Raw genomic sequence first — 25,280 nt, forward strand, 5'->3', positions numbered from 1 at the left:
AGAATACTGTCTTCTCAACCCGTTAGCGCTGCAGGTCGACTCTAGAGGATCCCACAGGAGCTCCGTTGGAAAGAGAAGGCGATGATGGTGGGATAAAGAAATGATGAAAAGGGGGAACTGGCTGGTAGTGTGCTCGTACATGCTAGAGTATGTTCCGAAGGTGTCAGATTAAAAAAAAATCTATATGAAAGGATCAGGGGGGAAATGGGGTATATAAAAAATGCAAGCCTGTTAAGTACGAAAGACAAATTTTCCTTTTCCCCTTTCTTTTGTCCCCTGTTCGTTTTCATGCCCATATTTCATCTAAGGGGTGGTGTAATTTGGTGGTGGTTGGGTTTCAATTTTATTTTATTTTTATTATTATTGTTCATATCAAAACCCATTTCTTATCCGCTTCTTTCTGGCCCAGTCTTTGCGCGGTGGAGTTGAGGGTGTCTTTGATGATGTCCTTGGACACTTTCGGGAATCTGCCAGTTCTTGTTAGTGAGGGTTTCTTGTCTTTTTATATCTTATCTTTTTTTTTTTTTTTTTTTTTTTTTAAAAAAAAAAAAGGTTTTCTTCAGATAAATAGTTCTGACGATTTCTCCCCATCTATTTTCCTCCAAAGGAGAAGACAAAAGAAATACAAGGCGCACAAAAAAAGCTAAAAACATACCGCTTCTTCAACACCTCAATCAACCCCGCCTTCGTTAAATTGCTTCCCGCAATGGCCTGTTTAAATTCTGCTACTTGATCCGGTGGGAATGCACGTCGTGGCTTCTGAGATGGTGCTGCAGCGGGAAGAAGCTTAGAATGTCCCGATGAAATTGTTGTGGTCAAGGTCGTTGAAGGAAGGGTGAAAGATGGTTGGAGTAATCCTGAGGATGGTGAGATTTGCTTCTGAGAAGGGCTGGCAATGGCGCCAGCTCGATCTGAGGACCGATTGGAAAGATGTGTAAGGTGTTTCAACGGCGAGCGGGATGTCTGGATAGGTTTACTCCAATACTCTGAAGAAAACGGGTCGATGGGGAAGTTCAAAGTTTCTGTTGGTTTGAATTTTAGCACAGTTTGTCAGTCCAGGGTCAGAAAGATGCGTTTCTCCAATTATCCGAATTCCTTACCTGATATAATCTCCATCCGACATGAACTCAGCATCGGATCGACATCGTCTTCACCCTCCCAATGTATCCCACTAGACACTGGCTCGAGATCACCGATAATAACCCTTCGCTTCCCGCCCGCAGTATCATCATCACCATCATCCAAGAAGTCTTCCATATCTCCATCTCCATCTTCACTAATTTCGTCTTCCCCTTCTGAGTCAAGGTCCTCGCCTTCCTCCGGCTCTTCCCACTCCGCTTCTGAATCATAATCATAATTAAAATCCGGAACCATCCGCCGAAATGGATTTCGACATAGTCGCTTGGCATCCCTTTCCGGTAGCCGCTTCGTAAAAGTCCCCTGGTAAGGTGGCCGCACATCCTCCCCAAACTTCAAAACTTTCATTGGGATCTTCTTCAGGAAGTCGCCAGGGGTTTGCGTTTTCTTATCTCCCGTCAAATTTATTGTGTTCGACCCAACACCTTGCATCCCAAGTAATATCTCTCTCACGGTGGGCCCTGTCGCTTTGCCTTGTCGACGTCTATAAGGTAGCACGTCAAACAACTCCGAAGGACATAATTTTTCAGGTGGTGCTTGCGCTTCAGACGTTTCTTCTTTCTTAAATAATGAATCGAGCTTCTCGCAAACATATTTGAGAGCGTTGATATCTCGTTCAAAACGATGTGGTGGCGCCAGTTTCACATGCGACTGCAAGAAAAAAAGGGGAAATTCTTGTTCGTAGTCCGAAGAAGGTTTCGTTTCCGCTTTCAACGTCTCAGAGCCACTGTCGGAGCTACAAACAGAATTAGAATTTCCCCCGGTCATTCCGCCAGCTACATTCACCGCCGACGTTGAATTAGAAGTCGTAGGCTTCGCAAAAAAAGCGTTCAAACGCATTTGCGACTTAAAAATGAGAAAAACAGTCAGCGAGGAGCCCGGGAATTGCAGAAATTCCAACACAGAATTATAGGGGGGAAATAAATAAATCAATAAATAAAATAAAATAAAATAAAATAAAGGGAAATATAAGACCTTACCCTCTCCTTCTTCATCCTCTCCTCATCCCTTCTCTTCTTTTCCTCCTCCCTGGCCAGCCGTTCCTCATCCTTCACTTTCTTCTTCTCCTCCCGCTTTCTCCTCTCCTCCTCTCTCTCCTCATCCCTCTTCTTCTTCTCCTCTTCCCTTTTCTTCCGTTCCTCTTCTCTCTTTCTCCTCTCTTCATCCTTCTTGGCCTTCTCCTCTGCCCGCTGCTTCTCCTTCATCTCCTTTTCCAGTGCCCTCACTTGCTTGCTGGTGGGAGATAGCTTTCGTTTCTTGCTGTTATTGGGTAAGGTAAACCCCGGGGTAGATACGGAGGCGGCAAGTGAGGGAGGAGGGGTTTGGTTCTGGGTATGGACGTGATCAATGTGATTAGGCGCGGGGATAGGAGTTGATATGGAAGGGTCAGAGGAGCCATTGCCATCGGCATGCGGTAGAGGAGGATCGACAGACGTAGAAGAGGTTGATGTTGACGTAGACAAAGTTTTAGTCGTAACAATGGGCTGGGGAACACCAGCGCTTTCGATGGACGGAAGTATTTCAGATTCCATCTTAGGGGTATTCGTAATAGTCGGCCCTTTAAAGTCATCATTCTGAACGACAGCTTCTGGTGCAACCATTCCACCTTGATCCTGGGAATTGGCGGTTTGTACGCAGCCATCCACGTCACTAAACGACCGCTTCCGTGACGATGCCGGGGAACTCATGGAGCCCGGCAGCGGTTCGCTGCCCATGGTGGTAGTCAAAATGTCGAAATGGTGTCGCTTGCGTTCTCCAAACTTAAATAAGACCGTATAGCGTACTGTGCCTGACTTTCACAAAGCGACGGTCAGTGAAGCAAATGTGAATGTAGTGTTGACACGGAAATGGCTCGGTGTTCTGACTCAGACAAGATTTGACACTGGAAGTAATCGAATAAAACGGGAGTTGTGGCGCATCGGCGTGCAGCTCAGAGCAATCGGGTTGAAGTTGTTCGAGTTGAAGTTGAACCAGAAATTCACGACGCGTTGATGGCTGATTTCGCGTCAAATTGGCGACAGTCAGGTGATATCGCTTCGAACTCGACTGGAGGCCATAGCAACTATAACATTAACAGCAAATAAAACAAAAGCATTTCTCAGTTGATTATTCGATAACAAGGTCTAAATTGATGGTGCATTCACTACTCAGACCTGTCATAGAATAGAAGGGCACATAAGGAGGAGCAGATCTATCTATATGTAGATCGAAATAATTTAACCCCCGCCCAAAAAATTACACTTGCACTAATATATTGATATAAACCAGAAGCATTATCATTAGAGATGGGTAGCTTTTCCTCTGACCCCAGGAGAGTGAATAATGATGAATGATGTAAAGCAATGAATACGACGAGGTCGCAATACCACTATGGGCGGCTTAAAAAAAGGACAATGTGGCTTGGATATCAAAAAGGGTGGGAAATGGGGTGGCGTCAGACGAAGCAGCAAAAACAAATTCGCAAACAAAATTCCGAACTTGTCTACGTTGAGGGTGCCTGAGAGATACCGAGTGGAAGTAAAGTTAGGGTCCCTCGTTGAGGACCGGGTGGAAGTAAAGAGCGCCGCTTGCGGGGAATTCGGGGGGAATGTTGCGTTTTTATCTAAAGGAGAAGAAAATTTTGATTTTTCACTCTTTCCTCATTGCAAATGCGGCCAGGTGCAAAAAAAGGCGTGAAGCAAAATAAAATAAAATAAATAAATAAATAACAATGCCCACTGGTATATAGGGAATAAAGAAACCCACGTGAAACTTACTTCAGGCAAGATGGATTAAGAGCGAGAGAATGAGACGAAATCACATTATGCCAGCCATACTCACTCGCAAAAAAAAAGGAAGAAAGAAACCAAGAAATAAAATTAGAAGAAAAAAAAAACTGATATATGCCCCTGCCCAGCTCCCCGCGTCTCCACCATCCAAATATGAAATGGGCATGGCACACTGGAGAGCAAGAAGCAAATAACACTGTCCACCATTTGCCTTCTCAGTCACTCAAGTCTGGATTCGCAACAAAAAGCCTCACATTGCTCATTCTAGTGGATCTATCATCCACACTCCCCCTCCGTTTAAGATCGTCGAGTTTTTTCCCTCTGCCCGCTGCAGCAGCGGCTCCGCTTGGCGCGCTCATCTCCGTAAGCGCACCGAAATCTTCTTCCAGGTCACTGGCGTCACTCTTCATGCTCGAAGCACGGTCAGATTTCGGCCTGTCCCCATTTGCCACTTCCAGTGACGACGATGCCGCTGCTGAGCCGTCATTAGCGCCAGCGAGACCTTTTTTGCTGTCAAAATAGGACTTCTCCTCGTCGAGTCCCAAAGGAGCGGGTGTCTCCACAATTTCAGGAATGTCAGTCTGTACCCGGTCTGCAGGGTCCATATTTGGCGGCGTGTTACTGTTACTACTGCTGCTAAATCGGCCCTGCTGAGGTCTCTGGTAACCACTAGGAAAGCGGCTGCTGCCTGTGGAACTCCGCCCGCTGCCCGTTCGGCGATGGAAGGCGGGTCCGTCGGTATCCTTATCATCTTCGGCGTCGCCAATCTCGTTAGCGCTTAGTCGAAGAGGTACGCCTGCACCAACCATGGTGCCCGTGTTATAGTTTATGGAGCGCGAGGAGGTATTGTGTCGTATTTTGCCGGTGCTGACCAGCGTGGCGCTCCGACCACCTCCGCCATTCACTTCTATGGCTGCCCTCTGCTTTGCCGCTCGTCTCTGCGCGACTACCCGCGGGTCTTCTTGCTGGGCACGGTCACACCATACAGTGGCTTTTTGTTTTCGCATGAGCGCGACGTAGCCAATAGGCGCATGACCGGAGCGTGATGAGGAGCTCCGCCGGACGTCAGCCTGGGGATTAGTTTGAGACCCATTTCCTCCAGTAGAAGTGGTAGATGTTGTCGCATTTGAGGGGGTTCGCGCTGGGTAATTAGGATTCATGGGCTGGGACTGCTTGCGCTGTTGGTGGTGGAAGGGAGGTGTCTGCTGTTGCTGGTGCATTTGGTTTGGGTAGTACGAGGAAGACGCGACCTGGGGCCGGTTTTGATATGATTGTGATCTCATTGTCTGGTGCTGACGATGTTGCGGGTCAGGAGAACCAGAGGAATGGAATTGTAGGCCGGCATTTCCAGGATTAACGGGTTTTCGGTGAGGGATTTGCAGCATCGGAGAACGATAATCAGCCATTTTTAATCCCCCGTTTTCTTTCTCTTCAACTATTACTCGATTGAGGGAATCTCATATAATTTCCCGAGAGTATTGTTTGTAAAAATGAAAAAATGCGAATTAGCGAAGCAAAAATTTCCGCGGATAGTGTTGATCCCCCGCTGGCAAACAAGCGTGAATTGTCGCTGGATTCAGGGAGGGGAGTTGATAGGCTGCCAACTGTTCTCGCGACTGGATCCAGTCAAACATCTATCTATCCCTACAGTCTGGAAGGGACAGCTTATCATGTCAGCATCGATATATTGGAAGACAGCGCCACAAACACCAGCAAGGAACGCCCATGAGTTTTGCAGACGACTGGGGAAAACACGAAGCTATATAAAAGAACACACACACCAGAACAGTTCGAGGGGCACTCAGACACTCAAGCAAGCAGTTTCAAATTCTCCAGAGCAAACAATGAACGGCAAAATATGCATGTGTTCCTCAAAAGTGGTTCTATCTCTCCATCCTGAAACTGACGGCGGCTCTGGTGTGTGGATGGTCGTGCAAAACAAACAAGCGGCTGTCGAAGGGGACTCGGGCAGTCGTTGGAGGGAGCGATGGGAGTAGAAATAGGTTTAGCTGCAGAAGATTCAGCCAGCCCGAGCAACAGCAGCGGAGGGATGTGATCAGGGGCGATTCGGGCGGACTAAGCGGACAAGCGGGTCCGAGGTTGACATTTGTCGAATTGGGTGGTGGAGATCTGGTGATCTGCTGGGCGACGAGAAGCGCGGCTGAGCCACAGCTGGAGTACCGCGGCCAAGGAACCTTCGCGCTCAGATTCTGTGGTGAGTGACCTGGTGTCGGGTATCTGTGGCTGGTGGTCCCGTCACGTTGCAGCCCTAGTCGTGGCTGAGGCGAGGTTTCTTTCTTCATTCACAACACCGTCAGAGCGAGCCAGTTGGCATTCATTGCTAGGTTACATTATTGCGTACATGACTTAGTCCATGCCATTGTTGGTTGACGCATTTACTTGTTCGCACTTTTGACAACGCATCATTGCAGCGTCTCTCTTCGAAAACCTCCCGGGATGACATGAAAAGCCTCTCTCATTCTCCCCGAGCCGGCACAAGCCTGAAAGCCCGGAGCCCAGAGCTGTGGCCAGCAATGGGAACAATGTGGTTAACATCTCATCCATCGGATGTGTCCTTCTCTTCTCCTTGGCCACGATTGAGGGTTGTCACTGGAGCCTACATAGTATCAACACAATAGGCCAAATGCCGGAAAACCCTTTTGGCGCCAAATCTGATTAACCCATGTATCGTGGGTGGACCAAAAAAAAAAATCATTCTCAGCATCTTCGAGCCCCTTGTTGACAAAATGATGTCTCAGACTAAGGTCCACTGGACCAGAGGGCTGCTGCAGGGCTGGCTCCACAGTTCGCGAATGAACAAAACGTCAACAAAAACAAAGAGGTCTGTTCGGATGTGGAATACAGGCCCTGCTTCCGTGCTTCCTATCAGGGTGGGCGGTTCCCATTCGACGTGCTGGATAGGTCAACTTACTATGTGCGGCAAAGCTGCGGGGTTATGTTAACTTGCGGTCTAATTTGCCGAGGGCGAGGCATATAGAAGCTGAAAGGGTTGGTTCTTTGGTTTAACCTCTGCTACCAGCAGGTTTTTTTTTTTTTTTTTTTTTTTTTTTTTTTTTTAATTCTAAACAATTTCCCGGGTTTTGCATCCGGACACAGGAACGAACAAATTCTTTTCACTCTCATTATCCATCATATTTCCTCCCAATGACGTCTTTTTTTCTCTCTCTCCAAAGCAATGACATTGACGGGGCTCGACGGCTTCGACATGGGTGGAGGATGCCTGTCATGATCCTTGCAAGCTTAATTTTTGGGTCACTTCAAGGGTTTTGTTGGAGGGTTTGGATTGGTTCGTCCCCTCTTATACCAGCATGGCGCTGGTGCTATCGAGCTCTTTTACCCAGTGGCCTCACAGTATCCCGTGTCTGGGTGAGGATACCGCATGATCTACAGGTCGATAAATGCACAATGAGCCAAAAGACACAACAAAACGGACTTTCCAACTGTGTAAGGACGTAAATAAATAAATATTCAGTCCGAGTGAGCATTTTGTTGATTACCGTGGCGAACAATAATAATGAAGTGACGCTGCAACAATCCCTGATGGATATCCTTGCATGAATTCAAACTTCCCCTAGTCTGCTCCTCTCGTTCTCCACGGTTACATGACTTTGTTTTGACAGCGTTGACTCTCTCACGCAGTTGTCTTTTCTTCATCATTTCTTTCAACGCCCGAACGAGGGCGCACAATGCAATCCTAGGAAGATAATACCCAGTGCCTTTCGTACAAACATGGGAAGCTTTACATAACAAAAACTATAACCTAGCTGTCCTCTCAGCTTTTGACTCTCGTTAACATTACATCCATCATTCATCAGTATTGTCGTTCTTGCCCCTCAATCTGCAACACTTTGCCCAGCCTCTCTCAGCTGAGAGCCTCATGGATTGGAGACAGTCGGAAGCTTGGGCCCACTTCTTGTGGGACCTGTTTGGTGTAACAAGCATTTTCTCGGATCAAGATGAATTGGCAACTCTGCTTAACCTATTCCGTACCACTAGTTACCAGGGGTTCAAAAATGGGGGAGAGGAAAATCCTGATCTCCCTTGATTTTCCCATCCTACTACTGTCCAATACATGCCCTTCAAACCTTTAATTGAATGTGATTCTCTAAACGCCATTGAATGATTCGTCCGGCTAAAATTGATCCATTATCTATTCCCATAGACATCTGGCCGGACATGTCTGGCTCAGGCAACCTGGCAGCGAGATTGCCCACTTTTTTGGAAAGATGATGACCGCCAAAACTCAACGGCGTGGGAACTATGGGGTGGTGAAGCGAGACCGATAGATAGCTTCCCGTCACTGTGTTGCGGGATGGACTTACTTCTTAACCTCATCGGCGTGAACAGTCATGTTATCATCCAACGCGAGGCGTGGCATTGGCTCTGGCGCATTTCTCCGTGACCTCAGAAATGCTTCGCGCGCCTCCCAGGTCTGAGAACGTGATTCGGGAGAATTTGAGTGCAAATATGAGTCGGTTGCGGTGTTGTGCTGTACGGTATTTATAAGGTCATATGCATACATGAATTCTTTCCCCCTGTTTGTAGCGACAGAATGTCAACGATTGCTGTTTGGAGTAGTAACACCGGCAGCAAATCCATGCAAAGACTCAAAAGAAATGTCATTCTGCTAAAGAGCATCATTTTAGTGACGCAGGTGGTCCAGTAGCTCCCGCTCGGCAAACTGACGACGGCCATTCAGATAGCCGTACCTAAAAAGGATGCTCCGGCAGGGATCGCAATGGCCGTGTTTGGAGGTCGTCTGTCCTCGTCAGTCTTTATATCCATTGGTGAAAATATGTTAGCCACCCAGCTGGTGAGCATGTTTCTAAGTTGACCCGCGCCTCTCGATCCGAGCTTCATTCATTCAAGCAGTGCGACGACGCTGCTCCATCGGCTTCCAGTGGATCATCTGTTGAGGGGGACTCGTAGTTTACTGTACAATGAGTCGCTACAGGCCGTTCTCCAGATCGGGCTGTCCCTGTCATGTATCTGTGTTCCCAGCGCATGCGCATCAGAGGGGAAAAGCGTTGCACCATCTTGGGCTAAGGACAGCTCTGATGGAGACGCCACTGAAAAGGGAGGGAATTCATCCAAACAGGGGAAATGGGCTAGGGTGTTACATTTAGGAATTGTTTTCTGAGAGAAGATGAGTGTGTCAGATAAACGGTTTGTTTGTTTCTCCTCTGCCATCTCTGCTTCTCTATGTTCTTCTCTGGGGAACATTGAATGAAGGTGTCCTGAGCCTCGGAGTCAGGATGAAGTAACAGAGCTACATCGAGAGTGTTTTGACAGCAGTCTGCCAACTGATTTGAATGAGAAAGTTGGTTTATTGGAGCTTACCAGTGTAGACAGCGATTAAAAGCCTGATCAAAGTTTCTTATCACATGGCAACAATGTGGCATCTTGTCATTGCGGAGACAACCTGCCATGTTGAGCGAGCTATATAGAACATTCGGAGGGTATTATGTAGTGGTGTTGACGGCAAACCGCCTATCAAAAAATAGGAGGTTAGATAGGTCATATTATATTACATGTCTGTATTACAATTAAGAATTTCTCTGTGAATGCAGGCACGGGATAAATTGGATTCCCACAAACAACAAAAACCGAGTATAGCCTCTCTAAAATTTTACACTGATTCCCATTAAATTATCCCGGAAATCCCTTTATAAAAGTCAAAGCCAAACTCTACAACTTCGACCTTCCAACCTTCACCAACGCCCCGTCTTTAACCTCATACTCCTTTCCCCTAACCCACCCACACCAATCCGCCAACATCATCTCCCCACCCTTACTGGGGCTCAATCCATCACTCGACCAACCGCCCTCCTCATTCGTAAATCCCAGACCTGGGGTCTCCGACAATCCCACCGCTAAGCGCTGCTCATACCCGCCCTCTTCTAACTCCTCATTTTCTAGCACTGGGGTAGCACATGCATCGGTCCCGTCAAAGATACTCTCCCACTCCCTTCGCGTCCTCTCCTTGAACCTCCTTGTAAACACGTCACGCATATACGGCCAGGTGCTAGGATCCTCACGTAATCCACTAGAGCCCGGTGGCAAGATATCCTCCAACTTCAAGCTTAATCCTTTCAGCAGCGCCGCAAAAAATTCCGACTCTAACGCGCCGACGGCAAAGTACTTGCCCACATCCTTCGTCTCGTAGGTGTCGTAGTAGGGACATCCGCCATCAAGAACGTTTTGACCGCGCGGGGAACCCCACATCGGCCTCTTCTGCAATAACCTTGGGAATGTAGCTAGGTAGGCTGACCCGTCTACCATATTTGCCTCGACCACCTGGCCCTTCCCCGTACGATGGCGCGAAAGCAGTGCAAGCAAGATGCCGAGGAAACACATGGCGCCCCCTCCCGCAAAGTCACCGACAATGTTGCCCGGTGGATAGGGCCGTTCACCGGCACGCCCCAGCAGGGCCAGCACGCCTGAGACGGCAATGTAATTGATATCATGGCCAGCCATGTCCTTGTACTTCCCATCACGGCGGAAGCCTGCCATGCGGGCGACGATGAGACGCGGGTTCCTTTTTAGGAGCATATCTGTGGGCGATAGGCCGAGTCTCTCGAGGACACCAGGCCGGAATGGGTCGATTAGGATATCTGCGTGGGAGATTAGGGAGAGAAGAAGGGCGAGCGATGCAGGAGATTTGAGGTCAATGCTTATGGAGGTTTTGTGTCGGGTTAGAGAGTCAGAGGTCTCAGGGGGAAGGGTGCCCGGGGGATTGGAATGTGCCTGTGGATGTGGGCGGTCGATGCGTAGGACGGAGGCGCCATAGTCGGCTAGGAGGAGGCCGGCAAAAGGAGCTGGTTGTGCCTTAGGTTAATAATGGACTTTGGCAAGGACATCAGTAAATAGCCAAACTTTTGGGCTTACTGGATTTGCATTGTCAACTGTGGCTTACCTGGGGCTAAACCAGCCAGTTCAAGGACTCGGATGTCTTTGAGAGGTGGTAATGGATCGGATGACATTCTGTTCGGCTCGAGCTGTATTGCACACGGCAATCTTGAAGGCGGTAGTAACAAAGGATGGCAGTGTCAGACATTCGATGACCGCATCGAATATTGGCGGAGGATAAGCAGTCCATTTATTCCGGTGAAGTATCCGCCAGCGTATTTAATCTTTCCGAGCTCCGGTCAATGGAGAGAAGTAGCCGAGGTGAGCGCGAAGGATATCACATGACCCCAGAACGCAGCAACATACGTTGTCAACAGAGACAGTAGGAAAAGGGAAGACAGTCAAGGCAGATATCGAGGCCCTCTTATATTCGGCACATGAAACCAGCAATGCATTGCTTAGGAAATGTTGTTGTTGCTCGGGATAACGAATGGATTTGCCCGGAGCGATGCTCGGCAACGGTCACAAAAGTGCTGAGTAATCACGAATAGCCGGCGGCAATTGCATCGATTTGCCGCTCGGTCTTGACACTGTCTTTTGAGCAGCCTCATCAACCCCAACCGCATCTGTTTTTGGATCTCTATGAACAGGAACAGGAAGCCTTGTGTTGATACGAGGCCTCCTGACAGGAGGTGACTACCAGGTGCATATCGATATCCCGAGTGGGGTTGTATATCGGATTATCCCCGAATCCAAGTGAGCGGAGGGCAATATATTGTGTGATCGTGCCATTTATTGGTCAGTATCCCAGGAGTTTCTATCTCTTCTACTTATAAAAATCCATGTCGAATCTGCTGTTGACTCGTATGCAGTTCATAAAAGAAAGAAAAACAAGCAACTCAACACATCCCTCTAAGTGTCGCTCTTGATATAGATTTCCCCAGTGAGACTGGGTGCAAGTGGGTGTCTCTTAACGTTTCATACATTCAATACAACATGTTGGAAACACCTTGGGTTTCTAATTACAGCATTTTAACCCTCATAAGGATGCAAAAATATAAGAGAATTTTAAATTCTCCAGATGTACTCTGCACATGGGAAAGAGATTATATTTATTCATCCATTGAACATTAGCTTGCTGTTCAATTACCGCTGTCCCTTTCCCTTCTAAAGTCGCTATCTGCCCGTTAGGCGGAAATGATTCGCCCTCTTCATTTTCTCATGGCACCTCGCTATGCGCAGGGCTGGTCGCTCTCCCCGAGAAAGTATGGATGGTCTGTGGTTCAGGGAGAATAGATAAACTGGTCCTCTTGCGCCTGCTGAGGGATACGGAATGTAGGCTCATTGAAGAGTCTAGCTGGATTGAAAATGTGTAAATATCTTCTTTTCAGCAAAGGGATATTGCCTTCATGTACTTTTGCTATTTACGCTATCGACTTGTGGTTGGAGATTATAGATTTGTCGTTGAATATCTATATATTTTGTTGTGGAATGTTGCTGTTTTGATCCCATTTTTGTGTGCCCGTGGCATCCCAAACAAGGAGGAAAAGAAACCGGATCATGTTGCGATTCGACTCGTACTATCTGCCTATTTATCGCGTAGTCTAGATCAACACGAGCACCTGAAATCATAAATATAGGCGACCATAACCTTTTCAGCAAAATTCTACCCAGCAGAAAAGACAAAAACGCCATGCTGTCAGTGACAATGCCATACAACTCCAATGCGAACACACAAAGTACGACAACAAACAAAGTTAATAACAGAGAAATAGTCAAATTACCCCAAATGAACAACTCTCACTCCCAACCACAAGCTCACCGATCCAAATAAAACCTTAGGAATCCCGGCCCCTTCCCCCTCTCCTCTGCACATATTTATATTTATACCCTTGCGGCGGTTGATTCTCCTTCCCAGGTCCGCTCGCCTTACCATCACCAGCACCCGCGGACGCCCCGACTTCCTTCTCGCCCCACGTCCACATCAAAACCTTCCCCATCCGTTCCCGATCCTTCAACAACCCTTCCACCCGCCCCTCCCACACCTCCTCCCTCTTCTTCAGGACGCCAGCAAATTTTTTATCAATAGCTTTGGCGGCTGAATCCTTCGCCTCAATAATCGATTCGAGGCGTTCCTGCTCAGTCACTAGCTCAGCAACACGCTGCTCCAGGGAAGCAATCGATGTGCGCAGCTGGCCAATATCTGAGTTGAGCTTGGCCTCGCGCGTCTGAGAGGTGGAGATGACGTTTTGGAGGGTGCGGATTGTTTCTGAGTGCGAGTCGCGGAGGGTGGAAAGGGCTGTGGCGTGGGCGGAATGCACGCTGTTCAGCTCTGATTGGTGGGATTTTAGGAGGGCGTCGTGGTCAACTGGACATTTTGGCGAGCCGATGTCAGTTGGTTGAAGAGCGGGGGATATAGGAGGACTGAGTTGTTGCGATTCGGTCACGTCCTGTTGGTTGCGGAGATTATCAACGGTGTATAGTGCCTTATCTCGCTCTTGAGTGGTTTTGTAGAGGGCATCTTGCAATTTGGTTTGTTCGGATATTATTGATTCAATCTTGGAAGATAGTCGAGATATCTCGCCTTGAAGCACTGTTGTGAGGGCTCTCGACTCGGAGAGCTCCTGGCGTGTGCCTTCAAGTTGAAGCGTCTGCATGCGGTCTGAAGGTAAAGAATTTCGTAGCTGTAATCGGACCTCGCTGAGTTCTCTTTCCAAGGCTCGAATGCGCTCGGAGCTTTTTGTCGCTTCGTTCAGGGACGCCACTCTCTTTGCATGGTACACTCCCTTAATCGCATCGAAAATTTGACTAAAGGTTATATTTACTCTGATATCGATAGATACCTCGTTTGCAAAAGTTTTCACCGCATTATATTGTGAATCGATTTCTGAATTTGCATTATCCAATTCGGACTGGAGAGTATTGTTTCGTAATTCGGATTCTCGGAGTGCATTGAGAAGACTCTCGCTCTTTTCTTCCAGAGCTTCACATTCACGACTTACGGTCTCAAGTTCAGAGTCTAACTTGTCGATTTCTAGATACTGGGCGTCTTGAGTGGCTCTCAGCTGGTCGATCTCTGCTGCATGTTGTTTCAGCTGAGCATCCTTGTTTGAAATGTCCTCACTAAGTTTTGTGGAAGCGGCGTTGTTTTCTTGCTTCGCTTGCACAGGAGGGTCTTCTTCATTCCTATTGGCGGAAGCACCTTTCCGAGAATCCTTGCTTTGCAGTTGCTCCAACTGTTGCTGGAGGGATTTTATTGTCAAAGCATCAGCTTCATGTTGTTCAAGTTGTTCATCTTTTTGCTGTAGCTGAATCCGTAAATTTTCTATTTCTTCGTATTGGCCAGCTAGAGCAGACAATTGCGCATCCTTCTCTTTAAGCGCGTCGTTTCTCTTCCTAAGCTCAGACTGCAGATGTTTAATTTGTTGAGCGGCTGACGCTGACTCCAAAATTTTCCTTCTATTCGCCTCGATAGTTTCGTCCTTCCTGAGTAATTCCTGCTGGAGCCGCTTTACCTCTTCGCGAAATCGATGTTCCAAAGTAGACTGCTCCTTTGGCTGGTCAGGATCCGCAAGTGTCAGGGCCTGTTTGCTGGCTGGCGATTGTATCGAGGAAGGCTCATCAATCTTGTCCAGGGGCGCGTTGATTCTCGAAATAACGTTTCGTCGTGGAAGAACATGTGCTGGTGTCGACATATCAAGAGGCGTGTCCATCTCACTGTAGTCATTTATCGTCTGCTCCGCAACGACTGTATTGTGGGGCACTTCTCCCTGCGTTTTCGCTGGTTCCATCTTTGACACGTTATCCCCGTCATTACCCATAAGGGCCCCTGTTCCTCTGACAAGCTCCACCATATTTAACGTAAAATCACGCGGACCCCCAAGTTCCGAAAATGCATCCCGTTTCTCTGAAAAAGCCCCTGCACGCGCCTCACGCACTTCACGCGATTCACCATCGCCGTAATCAGATTTATTATCTGAGAGTCTGCTCATATCGAATGTGTAATCTGCAAGATTGGCGTCTGAATCGCTTCCATCACTGGATTCTGGCGAACTGGTTTTCTTCGAGGACCTCAGCTTTCTTCGACGGGCAATATTTGCAGCCAAGGCGCGAGCCGAACTGGGCTTCTTAGCATGTAAAACTGAGTCCAATCCGGGAGGTGATGAGGGCATAAAGATGGGCGTATTGAGGGACGAAGCGCCCAGTGTGTCGTGAGATGTTGGAAACGGCGACGTGAAGCCGTTGGTAGCCATTTGGTGAGTCAAAGCCTTGATCCCGAACAATCTATTTGAGGAAATTGTTAGGCAATTGGAAATGATGTCTTATACCATAGTTGATCCTCCGAGCCTCGAAATTAGAAGGGCCTTGCAGATTTGCAGAATGTTGCTTGATGTCAAAATACTAAATCATGGAGCGGTAATCCAGACGTATTGTTTACTTTGTTCTATTTACGGCTTAGCTTTGGGGAATCGTCCGGTCCAATAATAATCCGATCGCGCATTCCGTGACGTCATGGTATAAAAGCGATGTTTACAGATTTACGAAGTTGCGCCTCCAAAGCAGGAATTGGACGAAAACGGGGCAATGACATAGTGAGTCGCGGGGAAGCGCCAGCATACGCCAGCGTTGGGCCAAGATATGGAGATAGATAGATTTCCAAGGTTTCTTCTTAAAATTGCTTAGGAATAAAGAATCTAGCGATATGGAGCAAGACAGACCGATAAAATTTGAAATCGTATGGGATTTCAAATGACGATATACTCTAAGTATTTAAATGTAATGTAGAGCTCGGACTGCGAAAGTATATTGACGTATCCCAAAGGTTGAGATCGCCTGGTGTGCTAACTTAACACATTGCCACGGCTTCATAGTTTCAATCACATATGTCATAGGTCATCTGAATGAGATGCCTCAGTCAAAGTACCTTAAGCTGTTGGGTTCCTTATATATTAAGCATTATCCGACATGCTAAGTTCCGACTATTGCCAAAGCAACCAATTCGTACATTTCATCGCATGAATCAAAGTCTGACTGACTTACACGATGGCCACCAACAACAGCTCGCATAAATGCCACTCCCACCGCAACCATCACCATCAAAAGGTGTACCCGAATTTTAGTTTAAAGAATAAAGTATACGTCGTAACTGGAGGTGGTCGGGGACTAGGGCTATGCATGGCAGAGGCAATGACTGAAGCCGGTGCTGAAGGTCTGTCCCCTGCAACATGAGCTTCACAAACAAAACCGGGGTCGATAAACGTAATAACATATCTCCTATCCCAGTGCACTGTCTTGATATACTGAAGGAACCCGCTCCTGAATTTGTTGAAACGCAAGAGCTAGCAGCTAGATCCCATGTTGGCTCGCTGCATTACCATCATACCGATGTGCGGGACACGAAATTCCTCAACGACACAGTTGTGAAAATCGCAGGGAGCCACCACAGGATCGACGGCCTTGTGGCTGCCGCGGGCATTCAACAGATCATGCCAGCAATCGATTATACAGCAGAGGATATCACACGGATAATGGACGTAAACTATACAGGAGTTTTCATGACCGCCCAAGCAGTGGCCAGACAAATGATTGCGTACAGAAACCACGGTTCCATCGTCCTAATTGCAAGCATGAGCGGCCTCATTGCAAACAGGGGCTTAATTTCGCCGGCATACAACGCTTCGAAAGCCGCGTTAATCCAACTGGCGAGAAGTCTTGCAATGGAATGGGGTCAGGAGGGAATCCGGGTCAATTCGCTCTCACCAGGCCACATTGTTACACCAATGGTAGAGAAGAATTTTGACGAAGTGCCTGGCCTCGACAAGATCTGGGAGAAGGAGAATATGCTTGGACGCCTGGCGCGGCCGGAGGAGTTCACGGGCGCGGCCATTTTTATGTTGAGCGAAGCCAGTTCTTTCATGACTGGGAGTAATTTAGTTATCGACGGAGGGCATACGGCTTGGTAAACTCGTGAACCCTTTTCCGATTGTTGTGGGAAAGTAATGGAATGTAATGACTTTTTATGTGTGAGGTATTTCAGCATTAGCGTATGGATGATGTATAGTTACCGATATCGTCTCTCCATGTTGTTTCCCTCCAATGGGTTGGTTTATACTCCGTCCGCCAAGGGAAAATTTCCGAGATATTTAAATAGTTGTATCTCGAGGAAGCAGAAAGCCCCAACTTATACCTGCGCACAACCCTACGTCCTTCATCATTTATTTCTTCATTTCGCACTGGTCTAGCATTTATTGCCAACAAACGTCAAGCCTGGATCTTGTACTCCACGTACCTCCCAAAGACAAATTTTTCTGGATAAACAAATAGCGAATACTCCGCACCATGGCCTCACTTCTTCCCACAGTCCACCTTCCTGTCCCCGTTCTCCTCCATGCCTTGGGCCTCTTCTCCCTCGGCATGTACTTAACCTTCACCAAGGTTCCTTCGGCACTAGGAATAGCCGTCACGGGCCTTGGATTGTCCTACCTCCTCACGTCTTACGTACCCATTGAACAAAATCAATTCCTCCACGCGAGTGTCCCGGTGCGCATCATACTGGCAACTTTAGCAGCTGCGCGGCTTCCGACTGCGCCACAAGCGGAACGCAAGAATCTGATAATCCTGATCTTGTATGACTTTCTTGGCGGAGTGATGGTGGGATATATTCTTGGGCAATGGAACGGGAGGCTCCCGGGGTATTGAGAGAGTGAAGGAGTTGCCAATACTGTGTTGGCTCAAGGGTGGTGTTTTTAGTGTGGATAAATATCATGGGGTTGGGACTCTAGCGTTGAATTCCGCACGACTTGACGAGAAAGTGGGATTTATCAATCTATGATTCTATGAAAATGGAGATTTTCTCGAATGTAATAATACCCACATGGTGATTTTCTGAGGGAAGTATGCTAATAAGAATAATTACTCTGTATAGTGATATAATTATCACGTTCACGCAAAATCAGCAAAAAGTGTTCAGCCATGTTAAGCCTTGGAGCCACTCTATTTTGAGCCCATCAAACTAATCCACTAACTAGTCCTCAACCGCAACGAAAAGGCCCAAATGTTGAACCCTAATTTTAAAGTTGGACCTCAATTGAAGGGTTTCCCGGCCGAAAGTATTCAGAGCTTCTTAGAGCTCCATGCAGACTGAAGGAAGCTTTATTGCTCTAAAATCAGATTCGCTTGACGATACATATACGACACCAAGGCCTGCGGCAGTCTTTCTCTCCTCCTAGTTTCTTTCGATTACGAGGCGCATTATCAGACAAGTACTTGGCCTCGATATCCCTAGTGTGAATCGTCAATAGTACGCGGAGAGAATTTCGAGCTTCACCAAATTTTATTAAAAGAAGAGTGCCATAATTCTTTTCGTAGTGTTGTCCAAATGCCTCCCCTCCCTGGATATGGGGCATTTGTTCAACCGCGCATTATCTGCTACCACCAAACTTATCACCCAAACAACGGCGGCAAATACATGTCAATGCTACCGCTGACTGTTAATAATACGGGAATAACACATGTGATTCTTGCTGCGATCCACCTCAATGATGGGCCAGGGAATATCACTCTGAACGACCACTCACCGGAGCATCCCCGGTTCACCTCCTTATGGACTGAAGCGGGCGTTATGCGAACCCGGGGGGTCAAAGTGATGGGAATGCTGGGCGGGGCTGCGCGTGGGACCTTCGAGCGTCTCGATCAAGACGCTGATATCTTCGAGCGGTATTACGTCCCTCTTCGAGATATGATCCGGAACCACCCCCTCGATGGTTTGGACCTTGACGTGGAGGAGGAGATGTCGCTGAGAGGCATTATCCGATTGATTGACCGTCTCAAGGCTGATTTCGGCGAACAATTCATCATCACGCTGGCCCCCGTTGCGACCGCCCTGATCGAGGGAATGAACCATTTGTCTGGATTTAATTACAAAGCGCTCGAGGCTGCTAGGGGCTCGAAGATTGCATGGTACAATACCCAATTTTACAATGGCTGGGGTACCATCGAAAATTTGGAAGTATATGACCGGATATTGTCAGAGGGATGGTCGCCACGGAAAGTTGTGGTAGGAATCTTGACTAATCCTGCAAACGGGTCGAGGGGTTATGTGCCCATGAACCGTTTAAGCGTTGTTCTGGGGATGTTAATGGTAAAGCATCCGACTTTTGGGGGAGTCATGGGGTGGGAATATTTCAATGCGTTGCCCGGAGATGTTCAACAGCCATGGCAGTGGGCGGCCTGTATGTCTTTACTAATGGGGATGAGAACTATATACTTGATGGTAGCTGCATGGAATAATCAACGGGCACACGCGAATTGAATTCATATACAAGTATATACAAATATATTTTTCGTCTTTTGCTCTACTCTTAGGACATCTACTAAAATGGTTTTTCAGTAGGACCACAAAATGAAATTGTTAGACACTCCTCGTCTGCAGCAAGACACAATCAAGTCCCCGACACAGGTCAATTCATGGGTGTGAGATGAAGACCACTGTTCATGTCCTATGGCTAGACGAGGGATAATTTGTACCTAGGCATTTCTATACGATTAGCACATCGTCGTTGCTGCCCATGGGAACATTCTTATCTATGGCGTCATTGAAAAAAGTTGAATACAAGCTCCCAGAGAGCTCGTAATATCCACTAGTTCATTGGATACTACTAATTGTCATACAAGGATTATCGCGATATTTGCAATTTATATGAGAATATAGATAGGATAGACAGCAAATCTCATAGCTATCTGACTGTGGAAGAGGAGCCCTGGTGATAACAGATCTACCGCTATTTTTACTTTCAAAGGTCGAATTCCTTCCATTGATATTAATAAATAAAAACATCCACAACATCAAAAAGAGCGAGCCACCAACACTCCGTTTGCAAATACACGCAACAACAAACTCACTTTCGGTGCAGGAGAGGGCGAAAAGCCGCACCTGCTTTCACCTCGCGAACCACTGTGACGCTATGCCTTCTATACAGACCACCCTAGCTACAACAAGTTCTATTTTAATGCGGCTTTCAGGTTATATATTTCTGAGATGGGTACGGCTGCATTTTATTTCGCCACATGGAACTGATCCCATTTTATCTTCTTGGGATCTTCTGCTAACAGTAAGAAAATAGATTCCAGGACACCAATTTCCACCACTAATTGTCACCTCGTTGCTGGTGTATTTGACCTCGGTCTTCGTCATTGTCTCAGGGCCTGCATTTAAACAAGTGCAGCAAAGGGATCGTTCGATAGCAAGCGCGCGAAAAGATACCAGAACGGCCAAAGGAAGCTTAAGTTCGGGTGAAAGTAGCGAAAGAAGCAGAAATGGGGGGGAAAGATCTTTATTATCCGTTCTTGCAACCGGTTTACCTTCCACACACGCGCCCTATGTCAATCTGGCGACTGTCGGGATAAACATATTAATAGCCCTTGGTACCCTTGATGCTGTTACCCGGGGCCAGTATATGTATCCAACTACCGAGTTGGCCTTTTCACGAGTCGGATATGTATCATCAACAACTGCCAACATCCTGATACGCGAGCCCGACGTTAAACAGCTTCCTATCCGTATATCGTACAGGGTGATAGAAAACGGCCGCGAGGGCGAGTCGTTTGAAGGGGGAGTAATATATGTTATCAACAATGACACCGATTACACTTTTCCTATTACTTTGACTGGACTTCAGCCTTCCAAGGAATATCAATACTCGCTCTCAAATAACATGTCCGGCAAATTTAATACCGCCGCGGCTCCTGGCTCCGCTGCAGCATATAGACTCAGTTTCCTAAGCTCGAGTTGCATGAAGGCAAACTTCCCTTACAACCCTCTAAACCACCCCTTGCGGATCTACGGCCTCGAGCTTATTTCCACGATTGTGTCAAAGCTTCCATCCTTCTCACGGCCGTCATTCATGCTCTTCCTAGGGGATTTTATCTATATTGACGTACCCTTCCGCTGGGGATCTTCCATCTCCCACTACCGCAGCGAATACCGCAAAGTCTACGCGTCTCCATCATGGTACACTGGTCCAGAACCCGCAATGAACATCCCTTGGATACATACCTTGGACGACCACGAAATCGCAAACGACTGGCATCTAGGAAACGAAACCGACCCCTATCCAGCAGCATTCGACACCTACCGCCATTACCACATGAGCGTTAACCCACCAACCGATAAATCTCCTTTCTCCGTCCCATTCAACACCACCTATTTCTCTTTCACGAACGGCCCCGCTTCCTTCTTCATGCTCGATACGCGCACATATCGCTCGGAACCTCTACGGGACAATTCCACAATGCTCGGTTCCGCACAGCTGAATTCCCTTCTTCACTGGATCTCCCGCGAAGAACCCACCGGCGTTCAGTGGAAAATAATCGCCAGTAGCGTCCCGTTTTCGAAAAACTGGCGCATCGGGACGGAGGATACATGGGGCGGGTTTCTGGGTGAACGCCGCCGGATCTTTGACGCTATCTGGCGGGCAGAGCGTGAATTGGGAGTCCGCGTCGTGCTTCTGAGTGGTGATAGACATGAATTTGGCGCGATAAGATTTCCCGACCCGTTCCTAGCGGGCACACCGGGGCAAAAAGGATCTGGGGCCGACAGTAGCCCTGAAGACGGAATGGGTATTCACGAATTTTGCACTGGTCCGCTGAATATGTTCCACGTCCCCGGTGGCATATTTTCGCAGTCTGACGATGAGGATGTCGTAATCAAATACCTGCCCGCGGGTAATAACAAGGTGGGTATAGTTAACATCGACGTTGAGGACGGTAGGAACTCGGTGTTAAGGTATTCTTTATATATCGGCGAGGAGCTAGTGTGGGAATATAAACTAACTACGCCCTTGAAGTTGGAGGGAGCGAAGAGTCGGGTGTTGCCGCCTGGGCAAGTGGTGTTTGATAAGCCTGAAGGCGTTAGCGTCGTGGGTAAAATGAAGTGTGTTTTCGGCGAAGCTCAGGTATTGGTGAAGTCCCTGATAAAATCAGTTACGGGTATGGTCAAGCGGCTGGTGCTGCTGTTGGTGAAGAAGGAGGTTGTGCCAAAGGGGTAGAAGAGGCTGGAAACAGATTAGAGAGCACCGGCGTTTACAACCGATTTTCCCCGGCTAGGTGTATATCTTTGGTGTTTCTTATTTATTATAACTATAGAATTATCGGCGTACTTAAGACAGTTGCCTCTTCAATCACCGCTCAGGTGGTTGTTGATGGTGATGGTTGCTCGAGGGGATGATATCTCTTTGAAACGCAACTCGCGGAGCGTTGCTTGTTGTATTACAACTCTTTTTTCACAAAATCAAGGTTATAAGCAAAGCTAAGAGGGCGTTCGAGAGTCGGAATAAATATCTATAAAATAGTATGTATTCCGTATTCATATTAGCATAACCCACCAAGACATACATACACAAAAATGGGGGAAGGAATTGAAAGACAAGAATTGAAGGTCGCTCCGTTAACGCCTTTCTATGTGATATGCATCATGCCGTCTTGTAGAAGGTACATCCTGACGAAAGAAATTGAAAAGTCAAAAATGAAACCCAGATGAGTAGTCAATGAGAAACCTCAACACGGATGAGACGATTATCTCCCCCTCCCTCTTCCACTCCCGGTTGCAGCTCCACCACCTCCCAGCAGCCCACTCATCTGGCTCATCATGCTCTGCATGTCCATGCCTCCTAACCCCGGCACTCCACCCGCACCCCCACCGCCACCCAACATCTGCATCATCTTCGCCATATCACCCATACCCATCCCGCCCGCACCGCCCATAGCCGCCATACGTTTCTGCATAGCAGCCATCTGCTGCTCCTTATTACCGCCCTTGAGCATATTCTGCGCACGCTGCATCTGCTTCTTCTGCCCGCCAACCCTCTTCGCCATCCCAGCCATCATCTTGTGTTGGGAGAGAAGGTCTTCGACTTCGCGAACAGTGGTTCCGCTGCCACATGCCACGCGCACGATGCGGGAAGGTTGGTCGACGAATACTTTACCGTCACCATCGAGCTCGGCGGCGGTCATGCTGTCGAAGATGTAGATCATGCGGCGGAGTTTGAGGGAGCCGTCTTCGTCGTCGAGACCGGATGTGATGTTTGATAGGCCTGGTATCATGCTGGAGATCTTGGAGAGAGGTCCCATCTTCATGATGGAGGTGATGTTCTCGCGGAAATCGCGCAGCGTGAATATGCCGGCTGAGATGTGTTTGTAGGTTTCTTTGGCGGTTGCGGAGTCCTTCGTTACGGCCTGGACGTGTTCGACTAAACTAGCCATATCGCCCATGCCCAGGAGTTTTTGGATGAATGGTTTTGGAGAAAATCGTTCGAGATCTAGCATGTGCTCACCTGTGCCCAGGAATATAATGGGGGTGTGGGTTGCAGCGACTGCGGAGATCGCGCCTCCACCAGCGGCGTTGCCGTCAGTTTTGGTGATAATTATAGCACCGAAATCTGCTGCTGCTTTGAACGCGGCGGATTGCGATTCCGCGGCTTGTCCGATGGTGCCGTCAAGAACCAAGATGGTTTGATCCGGTTTTATGGCGGTTTGAATTTGTGTCATTTCTACAAACAGATCTTCTTCCTGCTTATGTCTACCACTTGTATCGACAATGATGATATCAAAACGCTCCTTCTTGAACTTCGCCACTCCCTCTGCGGCAACCACAGCGGGATCTGTCTGTGTCAGGCTGCCAAAGTACGGAATTTTTGCCTTGGTCGCGTTCTGCTTGAGCTGATCGAAGGCACCGGCACGGAAGGTATCTGCACAAACAAGAGCGGCTCTAAAACCACGAGTCTGATAATGCCTAGCCAGCTTCGTGCATGTTGTGGTCTTACCCGCACCCTGTAGGCCAACAAACATGATCACGTTCGACCTCCCTTTTTTTGGCTTGAAGGGCTCCGCATGGGGATCCACCAGAGCCACCAGCTGATCAAATACAGTTTTTTGTATTAAGCGTTTCTTATTTACAGCTGGTGGGAGGGAAGAGAATGGCACAGCGGCTTTTATGGATTTGCGGAGGGACTGGACGAGGCGAACGTTGACGTCGGCTGATAGGAGGGCGGCACATATCTCTTTGATCATCGCATCAAATGCCTGTGGGGTAGAGTCAGAAAATAAGTTCATGTCAAAAAAGCATATATGAATTAGTTATGTAAAATAGTAGGTGAGTACCTGTGCGTCGACATTGTTTGACCTTGTTAGGTCGTTGACGGCGGCGTTAATGCGCCGTCCCAGGTCTTGAAGGACCATCGCGGGGAAGACCTGAAGAGAGGATGAGGGATAAAGACTGGCGGGTCCGGCAAGGGATAAAGCATAGAGCTGAAATATCGACTATAGGGAATTTCGGCAACGCAGTCCAAACCCCGATTTGTCCCCCGTAAGACAAACGATACTTCGTTTCTCTGAGTATATTGAAGCTGTCACGGCGCTGTAGATGGTTGAGTTTCATTGCGCCAGCGGAAATTCGATGGGTTGAATGTGGACTTAAGTCATGTGACCTTGCAATCGACGTAATTTTTATTTTCCTCCGAAAATATTCTTGACACTCCGTAAAAAGTACTTTCCAACTTCTCCCATTCCAAAGAGACATACAAATAAATAAATGGCGCCTCCGTCATTTAAGAAGCGGAAGGTCGAAGATGGAATGAACGGCAGAACCGCGAGACCAAAAAAGAAGTTCAAGAAACAGCGGATATACCACAGCAGCTCGGAAGATGAAGGAAACGATTCAGACCGTAACGATGAAGGGTTTACCGCAGTCAATCTGCAAGACTCTGATAGTGAGAAGGAAGAGCACTTAAGCAAAGAGAACCAGAAGCAAAATGTTTTTGCGGATTCGGATGATGAAGAGCCAATTGCTACGGCCACAGCTGAGAGATCGCACCCACTACCCGACGAAGTTGCATCCTCAGAATCAGATTCGTACGCTGCATCTTCTGCCGCCTCGGCCTCCGGCTCCAACATAGACTCGGACGATTCTCTTTCCGGCACAGACCAGTCAAGAAGCACCCGCCGTAGGAAGCTTTCCAAACGAAACGACCCCACCGCCTTCTCAACCTCCATCTCCAAAATCCTCTCGACAAAACTACCCACCGCCGCCCGCGCAGACCCTTTACTCTCGCGAAGCAGATCGACAGCGGAAACTACTTCACAGCTCGCAGATAAAAAGCTCGAGAGCCGCGCGCTTGCGAAACTGCGGGCTGAGAAACGGGAAGTGCTGGAACGTGGGCGGATACGAGATGTCCTGGGGGTGGAAAGGGGGGAGGCTGGCGAAACTGCGGAACAGGAGAAGCGACTGCGGAAGATTGCTCAACGCGGTGTGATTAAGCTGTTCAATGCAATGAGGGCGGCGCAGGTGCGAGGAGAGGAGCTCGCGAAGGAGGAGAGGAGGAAGAGGGGTATTGTTGGCATGGCAGAGCGGGAGAAAGCAGTCAATGAGGTTAGCAAGCAGGTGTTTCTAGATTTGATTAATGGGAAAGGGGGGAAGGGCTTGAATATCGAAGAGGCATGAGACATGGATAT

The 25,280-nt window shown here is 48.0% G+C and overlaps 10 protein-coding genes across 10 annotated transcripts; 4 read left to right on the forward strand and 6 right to left on the reverse strand.

The window, feature by feature from the left end:
• Positions 1-367: 367 nt before the first annotated feature.
• HCBG_06537 (uncharacterized protein) lies at positions 368-2,852 on the reverse strand (the record flags this gene model as incomplete). Its single annotated transcript, XM_045433586.1, has 4 exons — positions 368-467; positions 656-1,022; positions 1,101-1,983; positions 2,118-2,852. The coding sequence occupies 4 exons, from the start codon at positions 2,850-2,852 to the stop codon at positions 368-370; spliced, it is 2,085 nt and encodes a 694-aa protein (XP_045285899.1).
• A 1,268-nt stretch (positions 2,853-4,120) lies between these two features.
• On the reverse strand, positions 4,121-5,311 carry HCBG_06538 (uncharacterized protein; the record flags this gene model as incomplete). The annotated part of the gene is made up of 1 exon (XM_045433587.1): positions 4,121-5,311. One exon carries the CDS (start codon positions 5,309-5,311, stop codon positions 4,121-4,123), a length of 1,191 nt encoding a protein of 396 aa, XP_045285900.1.
• A 477-nt stretch (positions 5,312-5,788) lies between these two features.
• On the reverse strand, positions 5,789-6,208 carry HCBG_06539 (uncharacterized protein; the record flags this gene model as incomplete). Its single annotated transcript, XM_045433588.1, has 1 exon — positions 5,789-6,208. The coding sequence occupies one exon, from the start codon at positions 6,206-6,208 to the stop codon at positions 5,789-5,791; it is 420 nt and encodes a 139-aa protein (XP_045285901.1).
• A 3,406-nt stretch (positions 6,209-9,614) lies between these two features.
• On the reverse strand, positions 9,615-10,909 carry HCBG_06540 (isopenicillin N-CoA epimerase; the record flags this gene model as incomplete). Its single annotated transcript, XM_045433589.1, has 2 exons — positions 9,615-10,744; positions 10,843-10,909. The coding sequence occupies 2 exons, from the start codon at positions 10,907-10,909 to the stop codon at positions 9,615-9,617; spliced, it is 1,197 nt and encodes a 398-aa protein (XP_045285902.1).
• A 1,704-nt stretch (positions 10,910-12,613) lies between these two features.
• Positions 12,614-15,289, reverse strand: HCBG_06541 (uncharacterized protein; the record flags this gene model as incomplete). Its single annotated transcript, XM_045433590.1, has 2 exons — positions 12,614-15,059; positions 15,228-15,289. 2 exons carry the CDS (start codon positions 15,287-15,289, stop codon positions 12,614-12,616), a joined length of 2,508 nt encoding a protein of 835 aa, XP_045285903.1.
• A 529-nt stretch (positions 15,290-15,818) lies between these two features.
• HCBG_06542 (oxidoreductase) lies at positions 15,819-16,738 on the forward strand (the record flags this gene model as incomplete). Its single annotated transcript, XM_045433591.1, has 2 exons — positions 15,819-15,984; positions 16,059-16,738. The coding sequence occupies 2 exons, from the start codon at positions 15,819-15,821 to the stop codon at positions 16,736-16,738; spliced, it is 846 nt and encodes a 281-aa protein (XP_045285904.1).
• Positions 16,739-17,114: 376 nt separating this feature from the next.
• HCBG_06543 (uncharacterized protein) lies at positions 17,115-17,791 on the forward strand (the record flags this gene model as incomplete). The annotated part of the gene is made up of 2 exons (XM_045433592.1): positions 17,115-17,401; positions 17,701-17,791. 2 exons carry the CDS (start codon positions 17,115-17,117, stop codon positions 17,789-17,791), a joined length of 378 nt encoding a protein of 125 aa, XP_045285905.1.
• A 362-nt stretch (positions 17,792-18,153) lies between these two features.
• On the forward strand, positions 18,154-21,820 carry HCBG_06544 (alkaline phosphatase; the record flags this gene model as incomplete). Its single annotated transcript, XM_045433593.1, has 5 exons — positions 18,154-19,006; positions 19,165-19,247; positions 19,688-19,816; positions 19,898-21,508; positions 21,620-21,820. 5 exons carry the CDS (start codon positions 18,154-18,156, stop codon positions 21,818-21,820), a joined length of 2,877 nt encoding a protein of 958 aa, XP_045285906.1.
• Positions 21,821-22,346: 526 nt separating this feature from the next.
• HCBG_06545 (signal recognition particle protein SRP54) lies at positions 22,347-24,008 on the reverse strand (the record flags this gene model as incomplete). Its single annotated transcript, XM_045433594.1, has 2 exons — positions 22,347-23,852; positions 23,931-24,008. The coding sequence occupies 2 exons, from the start codon at positions 24,006-24,008 to the stop codon at positions 22,347-22,349; spliced, it is 1,584 nt and encodes a 527-aa protein (XP_045285907.1).
• A 352-nt stretch (positions 24,009-24,360) lies between these two features.
• On the forward strand, positions 24,361-25,269 carry HCBG_06546 (DUF1665 domain-containing protein; the record flags this gene model as incomplete). Its single annotated transcript, XM_045433595.1, has 1 exon — positions 24,361-25,269. The coding sequence occupies one exon, from the start codon at positions 24,361-24,363 to the stop codon at positions 25,267-25,269; it is 909 nt and encodes a 302-aa protein (XP_045285908.1).
• Between the last annotated feature and the right edge of the window lie 11 nt (positions 25,270-25,280).

Source organism: Histoplasma capsulatum (assembly GCF_000150115.1).
Source record: "Histoplasma capsulatum G186AR genomic scaffold supercont2.9, whole genome shotgun sequence".
NCBI classification, from domain to species: Eukaryota; Fungi; Ascomycota; class Eurotiomycetes; order Onygenales; family Ajellomycetaceae; genus Histoplasma; species Histoplasma capsulatum.